Below are 17,196 nucleotides of genomic sequence, written 5' to 3'. Positions count from 1 at the left end.
TGGTTTGTTTGGATTTTGATAGTTGTACAAGGAATTTATAGGTCGGTTTTCAAAGAAATGCTGTTTTGACAGTCTTTTGTCTTCCAATCCATGAATAATAAGAGTCTTTCCATTTATTTAGATCTTCACTTCCTCTCAGTAATGTTTTGTAGTTTTCAGTGTATAAGTCTTGAATTTCTTCTGTTGAATTTATTCTTATGTGTTTTATTCTTCTAAATGTATTGTGGGTATAATTATTTTATTTATTTTTCAGAATATTGATGTGTAGAAATGTCATTTTTGTATGTTGATCTTGTATCTTGAAACCTTACTAAACTCATTTATTACACTCATTAGTGGTTTTTGGTAAATTCTGTAGGATTTTCCACATAGACAGTTATGTTATCTGAAAATAATGACAGTTTTACTTCTTTCTTTCCAATGTGGTTGCTTTTTATTTATTTTTCTTGCCTTATTGTAATGGCTGGAACCGATAGTACAATTTATTTTTATTTATTTATTTTTGCAACAGAGTCTTAGTGTCACCTAGCCTGGAGTGCAGTGTTGCACTCTTGGCTCACTTCAACTTCTGCCTCCCCGGCTCAGGTGATCATCCTACCTCAGCCTCCCTAGTAGCTGGGACCACAGGCGCATGCCACCGTACCCAGCTAATTTTTTGTAATTTTGTTAGAGACAGGGTTTTGCTATGTTGCCCAGGCTGGTCTTGAGCTCCTGAACTCAAGTGATCCACCTGCCACGGCCTCCAAAAAAGTGCTGGGATTACAGGTGTAGGCCACTGCGCCCAGCCTATAGTGCAGTTTAAATAAATGTGAGAGCAGACATTCTGGCCTTGTTCCTGAGCTTCAGGGCAGAGCATTCAGTCTTTCATCATAAGCATATTAGCTGTAGATTTTTGCTAGATGGCCATTTTTCAAAATAAGGAAGTTCTGTTCCTAGTTTGCTAAGAGCTTTTATCATGAATGGATGTTAAATTTTGTCAAATGCTTTTTCAATTGATATGGTTATGTGGCTTATCTTTTATCAGTTAACAGATTGTATTGATTGTTTAAGATTATATTAGTCTTTCATTCTTGGGATAAACTTCACCTGGTCATGGTGTATTCTTTTTATGTATTGCTGGAGTTAATATTCTTTTTTTTTTTTCTGTTTTTTTTTTTTTTTTTATGGAGACAGAGTCTCTCTCTGTCGCCCTGGCTGGAATGCAGTGGCGTGATCTCGGCTCCCTGCAACCTCCGCCTCCTGGGTTCCAGCAATTCTCCTGCCTCAGCCTCCCGAGTAGCTGGGACTACAGGCGACTGGCACTGCACCAGCTAATTTTTGTATTTTTAATAGAGACAGGGTTTCGCCATGTTGGCCAGGCTGGTCTTGAACTTCTGACCTCAAGGTCAGAGGTGAGTGATATGCCCGCCTCGGCCTCCCAAAGTGCTGGGATTACAGGCATGAGCCCCCACACCCAGTTTGGAGTTAATTTTCTGATAGTTTGATTTTGTGTCCATGTTCATAAAGGATATTGGCCTGTAGTTTACTTTTCATGTACTGTCTTTAAAAAATTTAAATCAGGACAATACTGGCCTCATAAAATGAGCAGGAAAGTATCTTTTCTCTTTTATTTTCTGGCATATATTATATAGAGTTGCTTTATATTTTCTTTAAATGTTTGGTAGAATTTTCCAGTGAAATCATCTGGGTCTGGAAATTTTTTTGCCGGAGTTTTTTTTCAGCTGTGAATTAATTTTTTTCAATAGCTATAGAATATTTGGGTTATTTATTTCTTCTTGGGCCAGTTTCGATAGTTTGTGACTTCACAGGATTAAATCAGTTAATCTAAATTTTAAGCTATGTGTGAAGAGTTGTTTGTAGTATTCCATTATCTTTTTAATGTCTATAGACTCTGTTGTAACATCCTCTCTTTCGTTACTTATAATGGTGATTTTTGCCTTGTCTCTTTGAAAAATCAGTTTGGTAAGAGGTTACCAGTTTCATGGATCTTTTCAGGGAACTGACTTACGGTTTCATTGGTTTTTCAATTTACTGATTTCTCCACTTTAATATTTTTTCCCTTCTAACTGCTTTGAGTTTGTTTGGCTCCTTTTCTCACTTTCTTAAGGTAGAAGATTATGTTCTAAGAGTTTTATGTTAATCTAAACATTTAATGCTATACGTGTTATTCAGTCTTGCTTTAACTGCATTTCACAAATTTTGGTATGTGTATTTTCATTTTCATTAAGTTCAAAATATTTTTTTTCTTTTTCTTTTCTTTTTTTTTGAGACGGTCTCACTGTGTCCCCCAGACTGGGATGCAGTAGCATGATCGCAGCTCCCTACAGCCTCAACCTCCTGGGCTTATGTGATTCTCCCACCTCAGCCTCCTGAGTAGTTGGGACTACAGGTGCACACCGCCACACCTGGCTAATTTTTGTGGGTTTTTTTGGAGAGACAGAGTTTTGCCATGTTTCCCATGCTGATCTCAAACTCCTGGGCTCAAGTGATCTGCCTGCCTTGGCCTACCAGAGTGTGGGGATTACAGGCATGAGCCACCACACCCAGCCCTATTCTTTTCAAGTACATATGGAACACTATCCAAGATAGACTATGTCCTTAGTTCTAAACCAGTCTGGAATTAAACTAGAAATCTATAACAGAAAGATATATGGAAGATTTGAGGGAAATTAGAAAATATTATTTTGGCCAGGTGTGGTCAGATACACCTGTGGTCCCAGCTACTGGGGAGGCGGAGGTGGGAGGATCACTTGAGCCCAGGAGGTGAAGGTGGCACTAAGCCATGTTTGCACCACTCTGCTCTGTCATGGGCAACAGAGTGAGAGGTCTCACAAAAAAAAAAATAGTGTTCTGTTTTTGTTGGGATAGTGTTCTTTAAATATATCTCTTTGTATGATTTTTATTTTAGTGGTTGCTCCAGGCATTTATAATATACTTATTTTTCATAGTGTGTAGAATTAATATCTTATCACTTAAAGTAGAATATACATACCTTGCCACCATACAGTCCCTTTGCCTTTTCCCCCCTTATGTTTTCATATTTCATAAGTATTGTATTTACATACATTGGAAACATTATCAGACAATCTAAAATTTTTGCTATCATCCATTATACATATTTAAAACTCTGGAGTGGCCTGGGTGTGGTCCCTTACACCTACAATCCCAGCACATTGGGAGGCCGAGGCAGGCAGATCACAAGATCAGGAGATTGAGACCACCTTGGTTAACACAGTGAAACCCCGTCTCTACTAAAAATACAAAAAGTTAGCTGGGCGTGGTGGTGGGCGCCTGTAGTCTCGGCTACTCGGAAGGCTAAGGCAGGCGAATCACTTGAACCCGGGAGGTGGAGGTTGCAGTGAGCCGAGATTGTGACTCTGCACTCTAGTCTGGGCGACACAGCGAGACTCCGTCTCAATCATTATGGGAAACAGTGTGGTGATTCCTCAAGGATCTAGAACTAGAAATACCATTTGACCCAGCCATCCCATTACTGGGTATATACCCAAAGGATTATAAATCACGCTCCTTTAAAGACACATGCACACGTATGTTTATTGCAGCACTATACACAATAGCAAAGACTTGGAATCAACCCAAATGTCCATCAGTGACAGACTGGATTAAGAAAATGTGGCACATACACACCATGGAATACTATGCAGCCATAAAAAAGGATGAGTTTGTGTCCTTTGTAGGGACGTGGATGCCACTGGAAACCATCATTCTCAGCAAACTGTCTCCAAGAACAGAAAACCAAACACCGCATGTTCTCACTCATAGGTGGAAATTGAACAATGAGATCACTTGGACACAGGAAGGGGAACATCAACACCGGGGCCTATTGTGGGGAGAGGGGAGGGGGAGGGATAGCATTAGGAGATATACCTAATGTAAATGACGAGTTAATGGGTGCAGCACACCAACATGTCACATGTATACATGTATAACAAACCTGCACATTGTGCACATGTACCCTAGAACTTAAAGTATAATAAAAACAAAAAAACCAAGAAAACAAAAAGCAAACAAACTCTGGAGTGGAGAAGACTAGTTCATTATATTACTCAGTGTTTACCATTTCTGTTGTTCTTGTTATTCTTTTCCTTCATTCCTGGTATTCTAAGTTCTTCTACAGTATAATTTCCCTGAATGATAGAACATTCATTAGCATTTCTATTAGAGGAAGTCTTCTGTCAATTCTTTTTCTTCCCCTGGGAATGCCTTTCTTTTACCTTCTTTCCTGAATGATATTTTCTCTGGATATAACATTCTGTATTCATAATCCTTTTCCTTAAGCACTTTAAAACTGTTGTTCTGCTTCTTTTAGGATTTCATGATTTCCAGTGAGAAATTAGCAGTAAATTTGAATTGTTCTCCTATAACTAGTGCATCATTTTCTCTGCCTGCTTTTAAGATTTATTTATTTTTTTAGTTTTTCGCAGTTTAACAATGATATGTCTGGGCATGGATTTCGAACTCATTTGACTTTATCCTTTTGGGGGTTTACTAAGCTTGGTAAATCTTTTCCCAAATTTTTGACATATTCAGCCATTATTTCTTCTTTCTTTTTTTTTTTTTTTTTTTTTGAGACAGGGTCTTGCTTTGTAGCTCAGGCTGGAGTGCAGTGGCATGAACAGAACTCGTGGCAGCCTTGACCTCCCAGGATCAAGCAGTCTTCCCACCTCAGCCTCCCATGTAGTCAAATATTTTTTTCTGCAGAACATTCTTCTTTCTTTTAGGACTCAAAAGACATGAATGTAAATCTTTATTTTCCTAAGGGTCCACAACTTTCTGTTCTTCCATTCTTATTTTTTCTGTTTTTCAGATTTGATTATTTCTGTTGATCCGCCTTCAAGTTTACTCTTTTCTCTGTCCATTCTACTATCAAGCCCATTCAGCGATTATTTCTGTTCTAAAATTTCCATTTCATTTTCTTTTTTTTTTTTTTTTGCTGAGACTTTTTTACATTCATTTGAACATTTGAGCAGTGTTATTAGAGCACGGTTATAATGGGTGATTTGAAGTGGTTTCCTGATAATTCCAGTAATTGTGTCATCTTGGGGTTCACTTCATGGTTTATCTTTTCCCTTATGAGTTGCTTACATTTCCCTAGTTCTCTATTGAGTGCTTTTGGATTGTATCCTGGACATTAGAATATTACGAGATCCCAGATCTTATTTAAATCCTAAGGAGAATGTGTGTGTGTGTGTGTTTTTTTTTTTTTTTTTTTTTAAGCAAACAGTCTTGTTAGGTTCAAGTTCTGATTAGCCTTCTTTAGGTTGTGATTCTTCAGTTCAATTTTTTTTTAAAGACAGAGTTTCACTGTGTCATCCAGGCTGGAGGATAGTGGCGCAATCTCGACTCACTGCAATTTTGGGTTCAAGCAATTCTTGTGCCTCAGCCTTCCAAGTAGCTGGGATTACAGATGTGCACCAGCAGGCCCAGCTAATTTTTGTATTTTTAGTAGAGATGGGGTTTCGCCATGTTGGTCAGGCTGGTCTCAAACTCCTGGCCTCATGTGATCCGCCCACCTCAGCCTCCCAAAATGCTGGGATTACATGTGTGAGCCACCATGCCTGGCTGTCAGTTCAAGTTTTAAAGACTTTGTCGTGTCATGCTGTTTGGATCTGTCTCAAATGTGCTATTCTGTGACCTTGGCAGTAGTTAACTCCATAGTCAGTTCCCAAAGCCTTTGGTATGCTGATCAGGGTCAGATTTGTACAGCTCATAAGCGAGCCTAAGAGTTTATATACCACCTTATAGGATTTCTCCCTTGAGTTTTCTCTCCATGATTTCCTCAGAATTATCCATGTCCTTAGGGTCCCCCTTCCTGGTTTTCTGGCTAGAAAATACAGGCCCCTTCCCTGCTATGCAGTTCCTGTAATTGTATCTGCATCTGTTATCAAGCAGCAACAGGACAAAGAGAGGAGAAAAGTAGTGAGGATATTTCCCCTGTTAATGAGACCACAGTGCCTTTGGTAGGAAAATGATTCCCCTCCTTCAAAGTTTTAGTTACCACCTTGCCACTGTTGCCACTCTGGCACTTCTGCTTCCATATAGTAGCCTGGGGGTTGGAGCAGGAAAGAACATAGGGAAAAATGAAAAGAAAGGGATTTTCCTCACTCTTTGATCCTTAGGAGTTTCTTTTTTCATATCTCGGCAGAAAATGAATCTACCTTGATATTAATATTGTATTCTGGCTCTCTTATGCCTAGTATTTACATGAAGTATCATTTTCTATTTTTTTAATTTTCCAGCCTGTGTCTTTAAATGTGATTTCTTTTAGATATTTATAATTGACTCATTTTTATCCGTTCTGACATTCTTAAACAATTTAAAATGTAATGCATAAGTTTTTCCATATTATGATTTGTTTTCTATATGTCCTGTTTCTTGTCTCCCTTTTCTGCTTTTTTCCTGCCTTCTTTCCAGTTAGTTTTGTGCATTTTATTTCGTTTTTCATTTTATATTTACTCTTGGCTTTTGTTTATTTTCTTTGTGTTTACTCTGGTTTACAATATACAATTTCATCATCTACCTTCAAATATTTTACTACTTCCCATGTAAAATAAGACTGTTACAATAATATACTCCCATTTCTTCCTATCTTTTTGCTACTGTTGTTAAAATTTTACTTCTATCTTTGTTATAAGCTCTACTTTTTTTTTCTTTAAACAATCAAGTATATTTAAAAGACATTAAACAATGAGGAAAAGTCTCCTTGGTTAACCCATACATTACTATTTACACTCTTTTTTCCTTTATGTAGATCTAAATTTTCATCTGGTATTTTCCTTTCTCCTCAATAACTAAGATCTCTTATAGTACAGATTTTTAAGGCTTCTTACAATGCAGGTCTGTGGGGAATTAATTCTTCTTTTGTCTCATAATGTTGCTATTTTGACTTCATTTTCTCTGAATATAGAACTTTAGGTTGACAAGTTTTTTTCCTGTCTTTATTTTGAAGATGTTATTCCATTGTTGCCTGGATTGAATACTTTCTGGCAAGATGTCAGTAGTCATGTTTATAATGTTTCCTTTATATGAAGTGACCTTTTTCTCTGGGTGCTTTTAAATTTTCTCTTTATCATTAATTTTCAACAAGTTAATTATGCTTTGGTGTGGAGTTTGTGTATCATGTCTAATGGGTTTTCATGAAGTTCTTAAATAGGTGGGTTTGTAGTTTTTATCAGTTTAGGAAATTCTAGTCATTATTCACATTTCTTTTTCTGTTTTGTTCTCTTTTTTGGTGTTCCTCCTTGGTACTCCAGTTACACATGGTTAATTACATGATATTGTCCCAGGGAGACTTAGTTTATTTCATTATTTGTTTCATTTTATGTAGATTCTGATGCTGTATCTTAAAGTTTATTAGTCTTTTCTTTTCTTCTGCAGTATATAATTTGCTGTTAATCTATCCAGTGAGAAATTTTCATTTTATATAATGACTATTTTGTGTCTAGAATTTTCATTGCACTCTTTTTTATATCTTCACTTTTCTCATACTTTTTATTTCCATTAAGTTCTTATACAATTACATTTGTGTCCCTGGTCTATAATTTCTGCCATTTCTGAATCTGTTTCTGTTGGCTAATTTTTCTTCTGAGTATGACATCTTATTGTGATCTTTGTAATTTTTGATAAGTGGAACATTGTGAGTGTTACATTGTTGATTGTCTGGATTTTATATTTCTTTAAAGTATGGCAGGCTGTTTTTTTTTGAGACAGAGTCTTGCTCTGTTGCCCAGTATGGAGTGCAGTGATGTGATCATAACTCACTGTAAAACCAAACTCCAGGGCTTAAGTGATCCTCCTAACTCAGCTTCCCATGTATCTGGGACTACAGGTGCGCACTCCCATACCTACCTAATTTAAAAAATTTTTTGTAGTGATGGAGTCTCATTATGTTGCTGAGGCTGGTCTTGAACTCCTGGCCTCAAGTGATCCTCCCACTTTGGCCTCCCAAAGCACTACAATTTCAGGTGTGAGCCACTGTGCCTGCTCAAGAGTGGCAGGCATGTAAGTTACTTGTGGATCACTTTGATTCCTTTGAGCGTTTTTGGTTTTTTTCTTTAGCATTAATAGCATGCATCTAAAGTAACTTCTACTTGAGGGTTAGTTCAGCTGTATTTCAAAGCTTGAAATGCTCCTTTATTGATGGATGCAGTGGCTCAAGCCTGTAATCCCAGCACTTTGGGAGACTGAGGCGAGCAGATCACAAGGTCGAGATCGAGACCATACTGACAACATGGGGAAACCCCATCTCTACTAAAAATACAAAAATTAGCTGGGTATGGTGGCGCACGCCTGTAGTCCCACCAGCTACTCAAGAGGCTGAGGCAGGAGAATCTCTTGAACCAGGGAGGCCGAGGTTGCAGTGAGCCGAGATTGCACCACTGTACTCCACCCTGGCTACAGAGCGAGACTCCGTCTCAGAAAAAAAAAAAATGCTCGTTTATTTATCCAGCCTCGATGAGTTTTACCCTATGCATACGCCTAGAACAGTAAAGACTAAAGGATATTGACAGGCAGGTATCTGGAGATTGTTCTTTGTATAGCTGCCTTCTCATCAGAATCCAGCCCTACAACCTCCAGCGGTCCAATCTCCCTAAACTCTAACTTAATGTCCTCAATTTAGCAATTATGTTCTCCTTCTGCATCTGCTGTCAAGAAGGGGTTGCCAGTTAGAAAGTTTGAGTCAGTTGTAGGGATCACATCTTGTCTGTGGTCTTGTATCTGTGAATATTCTCTTCATTTATTTTGCTCAGTTTCCTAATTGTTTATGATTGGTGGCTAGAAGCTATATTAGTATTAGTACTGGTATCTTAATTTGCCTCCCTCTTATTGCATGTTTTTTAAAAATAAAGAATATTAGAATCAGCTCTCTTGATTAAAAATATCCTATTTGTGTGTAATGCTGTTACGGGTAGATTAATGTAGGGAGAACTGGTATCTTGATGGTATTCAACCTTGACAGCCAAGTGAAGTAGCATATATCTTTATAATTTTATCATGTTTAGTATCCATCTATTCCTATTTTGAGTTTTACCAAAAACTGATGTGTACTTTCTTATGTCTTTTCTTTTTGTATCAGAGTAGTCATGAATTTTTTCTTTGATCTATTAATTTATATTTATAGATTTCCTGTAGATTTATACCTTTCTGATATAACAGGAATTCCTTAGTACATTATTACTTTAAATAAACTACATCTTATATGCGTTACTTTATTTTGGATTTTTGCATAGATACTTGATTACTTTTGACGACTTTAAAATTCAGATTCCAAGCCCTCATTTAGAATCTTTAAATAAATAGGCTTTGAAAGTCTTGAAAGGGGAAGAATTTTCAGAATGTGTGAGGTAAATGCATTATTGTGATCCTTGGTTACTTTTAACACTAACATTTATTTTAATGTATTAATGTTCATATTCTTGTTTGAAAATAATTGGTAAAAATCATTTTGTAATTCATTTTGCTTGTATGACAGGTATTTATTTTTTTACGTAAAGAGAAGTAGGCTTCTCGGCTGGGCAGGTGGCTCATGTGAGCCTGTAGTCCCAGCATTTTGGGAGGCCAAGCTGGGAGGATCCCTTGAGCCCAGGAGTTCGAGACCAGCTTGGGTAACATGGTGAAATCCCATCTCTACAGAAAAATACAAAAATTAGCCTGGGCAAGAGAATGAAATCCTGTCTCAAAAAAAGAAAAGAAAAAAGAATTAGGCTTCCTTTTATTAACTCTTTTCAAATAGCATGTGCTTGTGTTATAAAATATAGGTGAAAACTGTTTGTTTGGGGTTTTTTGTTTGTTTTGGGGTTTTTTTTTTTTTTTTTGAGACACGATCTCATTCTGTCTCCAGGTTGGAGTGCAGTGACATGTTTTTGGCTCACTGCACCCTCAACCTCCTGGGCTCGAGCAGTCCTCTCATTTCAGCTTCCAGAGTAGCTGGGACCACAGATGCGTGCCATCACCCCTGGCTTATTTATTTAGTAGATATGGAGTCTGTGTTGCCCAGGCTAGTCTCGAACTCCTGAACTCAAGTGACCCACCCAAAGTGCTGGAATTACAGGCATGAGCCACCACACTTAGCCAAAGCCTGCATTTTTATGTATAGATTTATCAGAAAACAAATTCAACCACCCATCTCAATATAGAACTGTCTCATTCACCCTGGGAATGGTGGCTCATCCCTGTAATCCCATGATTTGGGGAGGCTGAGACAAGGAGTTTGAGACTCGCCTGGGCAGCATAGTGAAACCCCATCTCTACAAGAAATAAAAAATTAGCCAGACTTTGTGGCGTGTACCTGTAGTCTCAGCTAAGTAAGGCTGAGGTGGGAGGATCACTTGAGCCCAGGAGATTGGGACTGCAGTGAGCCATGATTGTGCCACTCTACTTCTGCCTAAGCAACAGAGCAAGGCTCTGTTTCAAACCCCTCCTCTGCCCAAAACTGTCTAATTCTATATAACTCAGTTACATGAGATGTTTTTCCTTCTCACAGGTTCAGTTTAATTTGCAGTTTACAAAACCAAATGCATCACTAGGAGACGTTCAGTCAGGAGCAACTATTAGTATGCCTTGCTCAACTGATAAGGAAAAGTAAGTACTTAATGACATAAACTTTAATGTTTGCAATTTTGAAGGCCATCTTAAAGAATTTTTCTCAGTGCTTGAGAGCTGTGATACCCACCTGTCTACCTGAGACATTGCAAGTTACTGATCAGTGGAATTTAAGTTGAATCACTCTTAGCTATAAAAAAGAGATTTCTCCTATTTTTTCTGTTTCCTCCTCCAACAGTCTACTCATTTTTTTTAATGTGGGATATGCTTGGATAGTAAAATTTTGTTTGTTGAAAGAGATTTTCCTACATAACTGAAGACTGGTCTTTCAGATATTCTCAGATATATTCACAGAAATTTTTAAAAATTCCTCATGGTCAGCTGTTTTTGTTTTCTTATATGGCTATGTCTGCCCCTGGAAGCTCTCCATTTTTCTGATTTATTGCTTTCAGTATAATCTAATCTAAAATACCAGCTAGTTAATATGCTAGAAATATGCAGAGAATGAGTAAAAAGGTTTGTGAGATTTTCCTATAGACAACATAAATAAGCTTTAACGCCATTTTGCGACCCTAGGTTTTAAACAGGGTTTACATAGTGAAGTCTGTTGATTCAGTGACTTGTGGTTAAATCAAACCATTCATACAGACAAACTTTTCTCTCTGGGTAGACTTCATGTTTGTAATTTATTATTACTAATATAGTTATTTATTAAATTTAATGACTTTAAGGCCTGTCTGCCAATACTCATTATCATGAGCTATCACCATCCCAGTTCTACATTACAAACTAAATTACTAACATAGCTCAAAGAGGGTTCCATCCCCAGCTCTCAGCTTTTATTCATTGGATCATGATGTGTTAAAATAGTTAATAATGTTTGTGGCTGGTCACAGTGTCTCACGCCTGTAATCCCAACACTTTGGGAGGCCAAGGTGGGTGGATCACTTGAGGCCAGGAGTTCAAGACCAGCCTGGCCAACATGGTGAAATCCCATCTCTACTAAAAATACAAAAATTAGCCAGGTGTGGTGGGCACCTGTAATCTCAGTTACTCAGGAGGCTGAGGCATGAGAATCGCTTCAACCCAGGAGGCAAGAAGTTGCAGTGAGCCGGTTGCACCACTGCATTCCATCCTGGGCAATAGAGCGAGACTCTGTCTCAAAAAAATAAAATAAATAGAAAAAATAATTTTAAAAAGTATTTGTGAGCCTCTATTTTTTAAAAAGATCAAAATTCACTTGTTCACAGGGAGAGTACCTTGAATTCCTGTTAATGGTAGCATATCATAATGTTTAGTATATTTAATTCATCATAGGTTAGGCATAGTGGTGTACGTACACCCGTAGTCCCAGCTACTCAGGAGGCTGAGGCAGGAGGATCACTTGAGTCTGGGAGGTTTGAGACTGCAGTGAGCCATGATCCTGCCACTGCACTCCAGCCTGGGGGCCCTGCCTCAAAAGAAAAAAAAAAAAAAGCCAGACAATGTGGTACATGCTTGTAGTCCCAGCTGCTTGGGAGGCTGAGGGATCACTTGAGCCTGGGAGTTGGAGTCTGTAGTAAGCTATGATCAGTCACATCACTGCACTCCAAACTGAGCCACAAAGCAAGAACCCGTCTCAAAAAAAAAAAAAAATTATAGAGCAGTTTTACTAGCAGAGAATATGACAATCATATTTGTAGTATGAAGTCAAACATAACCATCTGTCCATAAAATTAGGACTGTTCAGTGATTTTGACTTTTTTCTGGTTATTTTGTCAGCTAGCAAAAAGTGGCACCAGGTATCAAACGTTAAAGAAAAAAATAAAGTAGAAAAAAAATCTATTCACCCACTTATTTTCTGAAAATTGGGTCAAGAGCAGCCATCAGTTAATTTTAAGGACTGATTTATTCTCATTGTTTTGCAAGAGCCTTTAACTTTTTACAAGTAATACTAGAGAAACCGTTAACACTGGACAGATTTAGAAAAGATGGCAGTGGTAGAAAGGGGAAACATACAGAAATGCCCTTCTTTCTCCCCCTGATTTTCTCATTTGTATTAATTTGACCAGAATTTATTATTGTGGAATGTGTATTAATATTTGGTCATGACTACTTTGAAGCAGTAGGAGATTTTGAAGAGCTTTTGGTCAAAGGAAAAAAATCTTATTTTAAATATGAGTTAGAAATTAATGGTGTTACTATCAAGGCATGTATTTTTCTGTCATGTATCACTTATGTGCTAGTATTTAAATTTTTACAGCACTTGTAGAATTTTCATTTTTCCCACCATCTTTATCCCAGCTCTTAAGATTTTATTATAATCTACTATTTACTGAGGATACTTTGGTTTATGTATAAAATTACCATTTGCTTAAGAAACCAGTGAAGAATGTGTTCTGAACAAAGCTAAGCTATAAATAGAACTTAGTTACATTATCTTGCATATGTATATATATGAGATAAACCTTCAAAATTAATAAAGACTTTGTTAAATAATTACCATTTTCTTTTTAAGTAGTGAAAATTTAGGGTTGGAATCCAAATACCTGAAGAAAAGGGAAGATAGCATTCCTTTACGCGGACTCAGCCAGAACCTATTTAGTAGTTCAGGTGAGCAGGGATTTCTGGATTTTGTACTCTCTAGTTTAATTAAATGTAATGTATGAAGACTTAATGAATACCACTAACTTCTTTTTGTCCTCATTTGCAGACCATCAGAGAGATGGCTCTTTAGGAGCATTACAGGTGTCTTCCAAACCCACAGTGCTCCCCTCGGCATCTTCAGCATATTTCCCTGGGCAGCTACCAAACAGTTAATTCTAGTGTAATGTTTTACTTTTTACTGATATTTTAGAAACTCAGGTGCTTAAAAATATGTCAACACGAATCAAATCCTAAAATAGCAAGTTTCAAATTTTACTTGAGCTGTTGAACTGGATCCTTTAAGTACTGCTATCTTTTATGGCAGTTTATAGGAACAGATTTGTACTTGGGGATTGGTAAAGCTTGTGAGTAAATGACATTTTTTGGTTTGTGAACATGGTGTTTTATAGAATAATAATATGTATTTTATTAAGCTATTCTTTAGAAATTCAGTTCTAAGGAAAGAGTTGATCCTTATAAGGGAGATTTCAATCATATTGAAAATCTGGGTAAAGTAAAACCTGCTCATAACCTCATAGTATGCAACCAAAGAATGCTAATTCATTTTATCACTTTCATTGGTAAAGCAAAACTTTTAAATTCAACACCTGAAAATTTTGAGGGAAAATGATTACCTCCTGAGATATCTCTATTATTGATGACATATAAAGGGAAAAGTCCTAAATTTACCTTAAATAACTGAAATGAATTAAGCCTTCGTAGCATATTTTCCTTGAAACATTTAAATTTGCTACTGATGAATCAAATAAACTTGATATACTTAAAAAAATTTGGACAGTGTATTTGTGACCAGATTAAGTGCTTTAGTCATTTGAGCTGAAAAGTTTTTTAAAACTTTAGTGCTTCCTAAATGTTTATACTCATCTAGTTTTTCTCAATTTGTAGTTTTATTATGCAGTTAAATCTCTATCAGTGGAATTTTAAAACTTGGTACTACTACTAAATCTGTATCATGAATGATTCATTTATTTTTGTAGTATCAACTTGGGTTGATTTCAATGTTAATAAACTATGCAAAACAAATAACTGTTAGAAGGTACAATTTTCTTCTCTTCCCTGTAACTAAAAGTTTTAAGAATTGTTCCTTTGGAAAAATTGATTTTTTTAAAATTCACCCAGAATCATAGGGCCTCATTTTGTTTTCTTATTGACAAACAATACCTGATAGCATTCGCTAGAGTCTTCCAAATCAATGTTTGTAAAGTACTAATGCTCGTGTGGTAATTTTAAAATTAGTTTCAAATACTTTATTATACAGATGAAGAAACATTTCAAGATATTAATGATATAATAATGTTACTGAGTTCCATGGTAAGAATCTTTGCTAAATTTTTTTATGAAGCCAGTATCTTGAAACTACTGGCAATTGAAAGTGTCTTAAACTATGGATCTAATCTGAAAATTCAATAACTAATATTAGGCAGTGATACTCCCCCTGCCCCCCCCCCCCCCCATTTAAATATACTACTGTATTAGTGAGAATACTTGGTATAGTCACTTGAAAGCACTTGCTATTCTGGAAAGAAGCCTCTTGGTGATTTTGGAAGGGGCTTTGTTGTAAATACTATGTAATGTATATAAAATATTATGACAGGTTTTGGATGTGATGCATGACATACAGGTAGCTCTCTTTTTTTTAAATATAGATATCTATCTCTTTGCATATATATACACAAGGAAAGTTGAATTTTCAAAAAGATACCATGCTATCATCTTGCAAATTTTTTTGTATTAAATGTATATAGACTTCCAAGTGTGCTAATTCTTTGCTCTACCTCTTAAAACTTTTAGTTGCAATTGTTTTGCAGTGTAAAATTGTACATGTGTTAATAATCAAAGTGTTGCATTTAATGTTATTTCTGTAAACTCTGAGCTTTGTTAATAAACTATTATACAGCATCTACACTTTGAAAGTCAAGTACTTCAAAGCTAATCTGCATACTTACTGCATTTTTGTTTCTTTCCTCTTGTCTTCCTTGAAGCGTATTTTTTAGTGAGGGAAAAGAAATGGATGCAAAGAATGAATAATGCTTTGATTTGTTACTGTAAAAATGAGTATGGTAACAAAGCCAAAACAGGCCCTATAGGAACTCACAGATCAAGACTTTTTTTTAAAAAAAAAATCATTAAAATATTTAACTTTATTAACAGAATATTTACATTTCTTTTAAGACCTTATTTAACCATAGTGAGTGTTCCAAGTTTAAAAAGCATTAAGCAATAACCACACACAAGATGAAAACAGTGTAAACTATACAGTACTTTATATACAATTTTTACAAAGTAACACTTTTTTAAATAATATAACTGGACACAAAAATATACACTTTAGAGAAATTCACATCAGTAATTGTATAAAGCTCTCCTCTAGGGTCCTGAAAATTTAGGACAAACATTAGCTCTGTAAATAAAGTGTTACTGTGACAGTCCTGAAAGGCCACTATATATATTTATCTACATATAGATATCACATTGACATTTTCAAGGCTACCAGCTTTACTATATAATTTTTAGATTATGTATTCAAGTGTTGAGGTGCTTATGATTATGCAAACATTAAAAGAATAGTGGTATAAGAAGTAGCTGGGGAACAAATTTGAGCCAGCATTTAGATTTACAGGCTCTAAACACCCCAATTTAAATTCTAAATGGCTGATACTTTCTCACTTCAAAAACAGTAGTGAATAATGTTTAAAAGTACTGCAAACAAGCTTGAAACATGATTCAGATTTAGTACAGTTTTCTTAAGAGTTTTTTTTTAAATGCAAACAATTCATTTACCATTTCTTTGTTTTAGTGCATCTGCATTAAGGCTTTGAATTATTTGACCCAAGATTTTACAATATTAAAATCTGACTCAAAATTTTACAATGTTAAAACAAATAGGTCCACAACCATACTACCTACTCTGTCTCACTGAGTCAGCATAGAGTTAAAGCTCAACACCTTAAGGAAATGGTAGCAGAGACATTTGCTAATATCTAAGAAGTTACATATATAGTTTTTAATTAAAGGATGTATAATAAAACAAACAGCTTAGTGGCAAGAAATTGGTGCTAATAAACAAAAGGTTTTTCAAAAGAAATTGTAACATCTTTGGAAAACTGTCCGGTTCTTTAAGTTCCCACTTCCTTTAGTTCCCACGGAGTTCATGCAGATACAGTTCTTAAGACAATCTTAAAGTACACTGTGGATGGAAATGGAATGTATATCCAGAACTAGAGGTGAAAACTAAGACCTGGGTGCTGATAGAAAAATCTTCCTGATTTCAGTCGTCACACATTTGTGTCCTGGAGTAAAGGTTCTTTGGCCTCTCCTGGCGCTTGTGTACTATGAGGATGGCTGTGACTGCCACAGTGCTTTCTCCAACTGCTGGACCTTAAGCTTAAATTGGTATGTTCCGGAATAAACAAGGCAACAAGCAGAGCCAGCAGTACTGAACAGGCTCCAAATAGGAAGGGAGGGCCAGGGATGATGGAATTCTGAGGAAGAATAAAGTAATTAGGATTTTTACACAAGTACTTTTACTCATAAGGAGAAACTGCATACCTTTTAGTATTAACTTACGAATTACAAGCTAATTGCTCTTCTCTTTATTAAAGCCATAAATATAAAAGGCATCCCCTTTTTAGGATAAAAGAGATACTATCACATTCTCTATAAAATTCTGGGAATAACAACTGGCAAAATAAGACTATGCAAAAATATTATATCATTACTTTCAGTACAAAATGTGAACACAGATGTTCTATGATTAATTTGTTAGTCCAAGGGGAAAACATTTATAGAAAGATCTCAAAAATAAAATCAGGCTGTGCGTGGTGGCTCAAGCCTGTAATCCCAGCACTTTGGGAGGCTGAGGCAGGCAGATCACTTGAGGTCAGGAGTTCGAGACCAGCCTGACCAACACGGTGAAACCTCGTCTCTACTAAAAATACAAAAAAAAAAATTAGCCAGGCATGGTGGCATATGCCTGCAATCCCAGCT

At 36.3% G+C, this 17,196-nt stretch overlaps 2 protein-coding genes across 4 annotated transcripts in view; one reads left to right on the top strand and one right to left on the bottom strand.

Annotated features, from left to right (window-relative positions):
- Positions 1-14,757, top strand: part of SASS6 (spindle assembly 6 homolog (C. elegans)) — a 49,165-nt gene extending 34,408 nt beyond the window's left edge. For all 3 annotated transcript variants that reach the window (XM_011992525.1, XM_011992526.1, XM_011992524.1), the window contains 3 exons: positions 10,505-10,602; positions 13,061-13,155; positions 13,256-14,757. In XM_011992525.1, coding sequence (XP_011847915.1) covers positions 10,505-10,602; positions 13,061-13,155; positions 13,256-13,362 — 300 coding nt within the window. In that variant the 3' untranslated portion in view covers positions 13,363-14,757. The remainder of the gene's footprint in view (positions 1-10,504; positions 10,603-13,060; positions 13,156-13,255) is intronic.
- Positions 14,758-15,314: 557 nt separating this feature from the next.
- HIAT1 (hippocampus abundant transcript 1) overlaps positions 15,315-17,196 on the bottom strand; it is a 55,878-nt gene continuing 53,996 nt past the window's right edge. The window contains exon 12 of the mRNA XM_011992522.1: positions 15,315-16,691. Coding sequence (XP_011847912.1) covers positions 16,485-16,691 — 207 coding nt within the window. The 3' untranslated portion in view covers positions 15,315-16,484. The remainder of the gene's footprint in view (positions 16,692-17,196) is intronic.

The sequence above is a fragment of the Mandrillus leucophaeus genome, unplaced genomic scaffold (assembly GCF_000951045.1).
Source record: "Mandrillus leucophaeus isolate KB7577 unplaced genomic scaffold, Mleu.le_1.0 Scaffold413, whole genome shotgun sequence".
NCBI lineage: Eukaryota > Metazoa > Chordata > Mammalia > Primates > Cercopithecidae > Mandrillus > Mandrillus leucophaeus.
The sequence above is the reverse complement of the archived record's forward strand: the minus strand, read 5'-3'. Positions and strand labels throughout refer to the sequence as shown.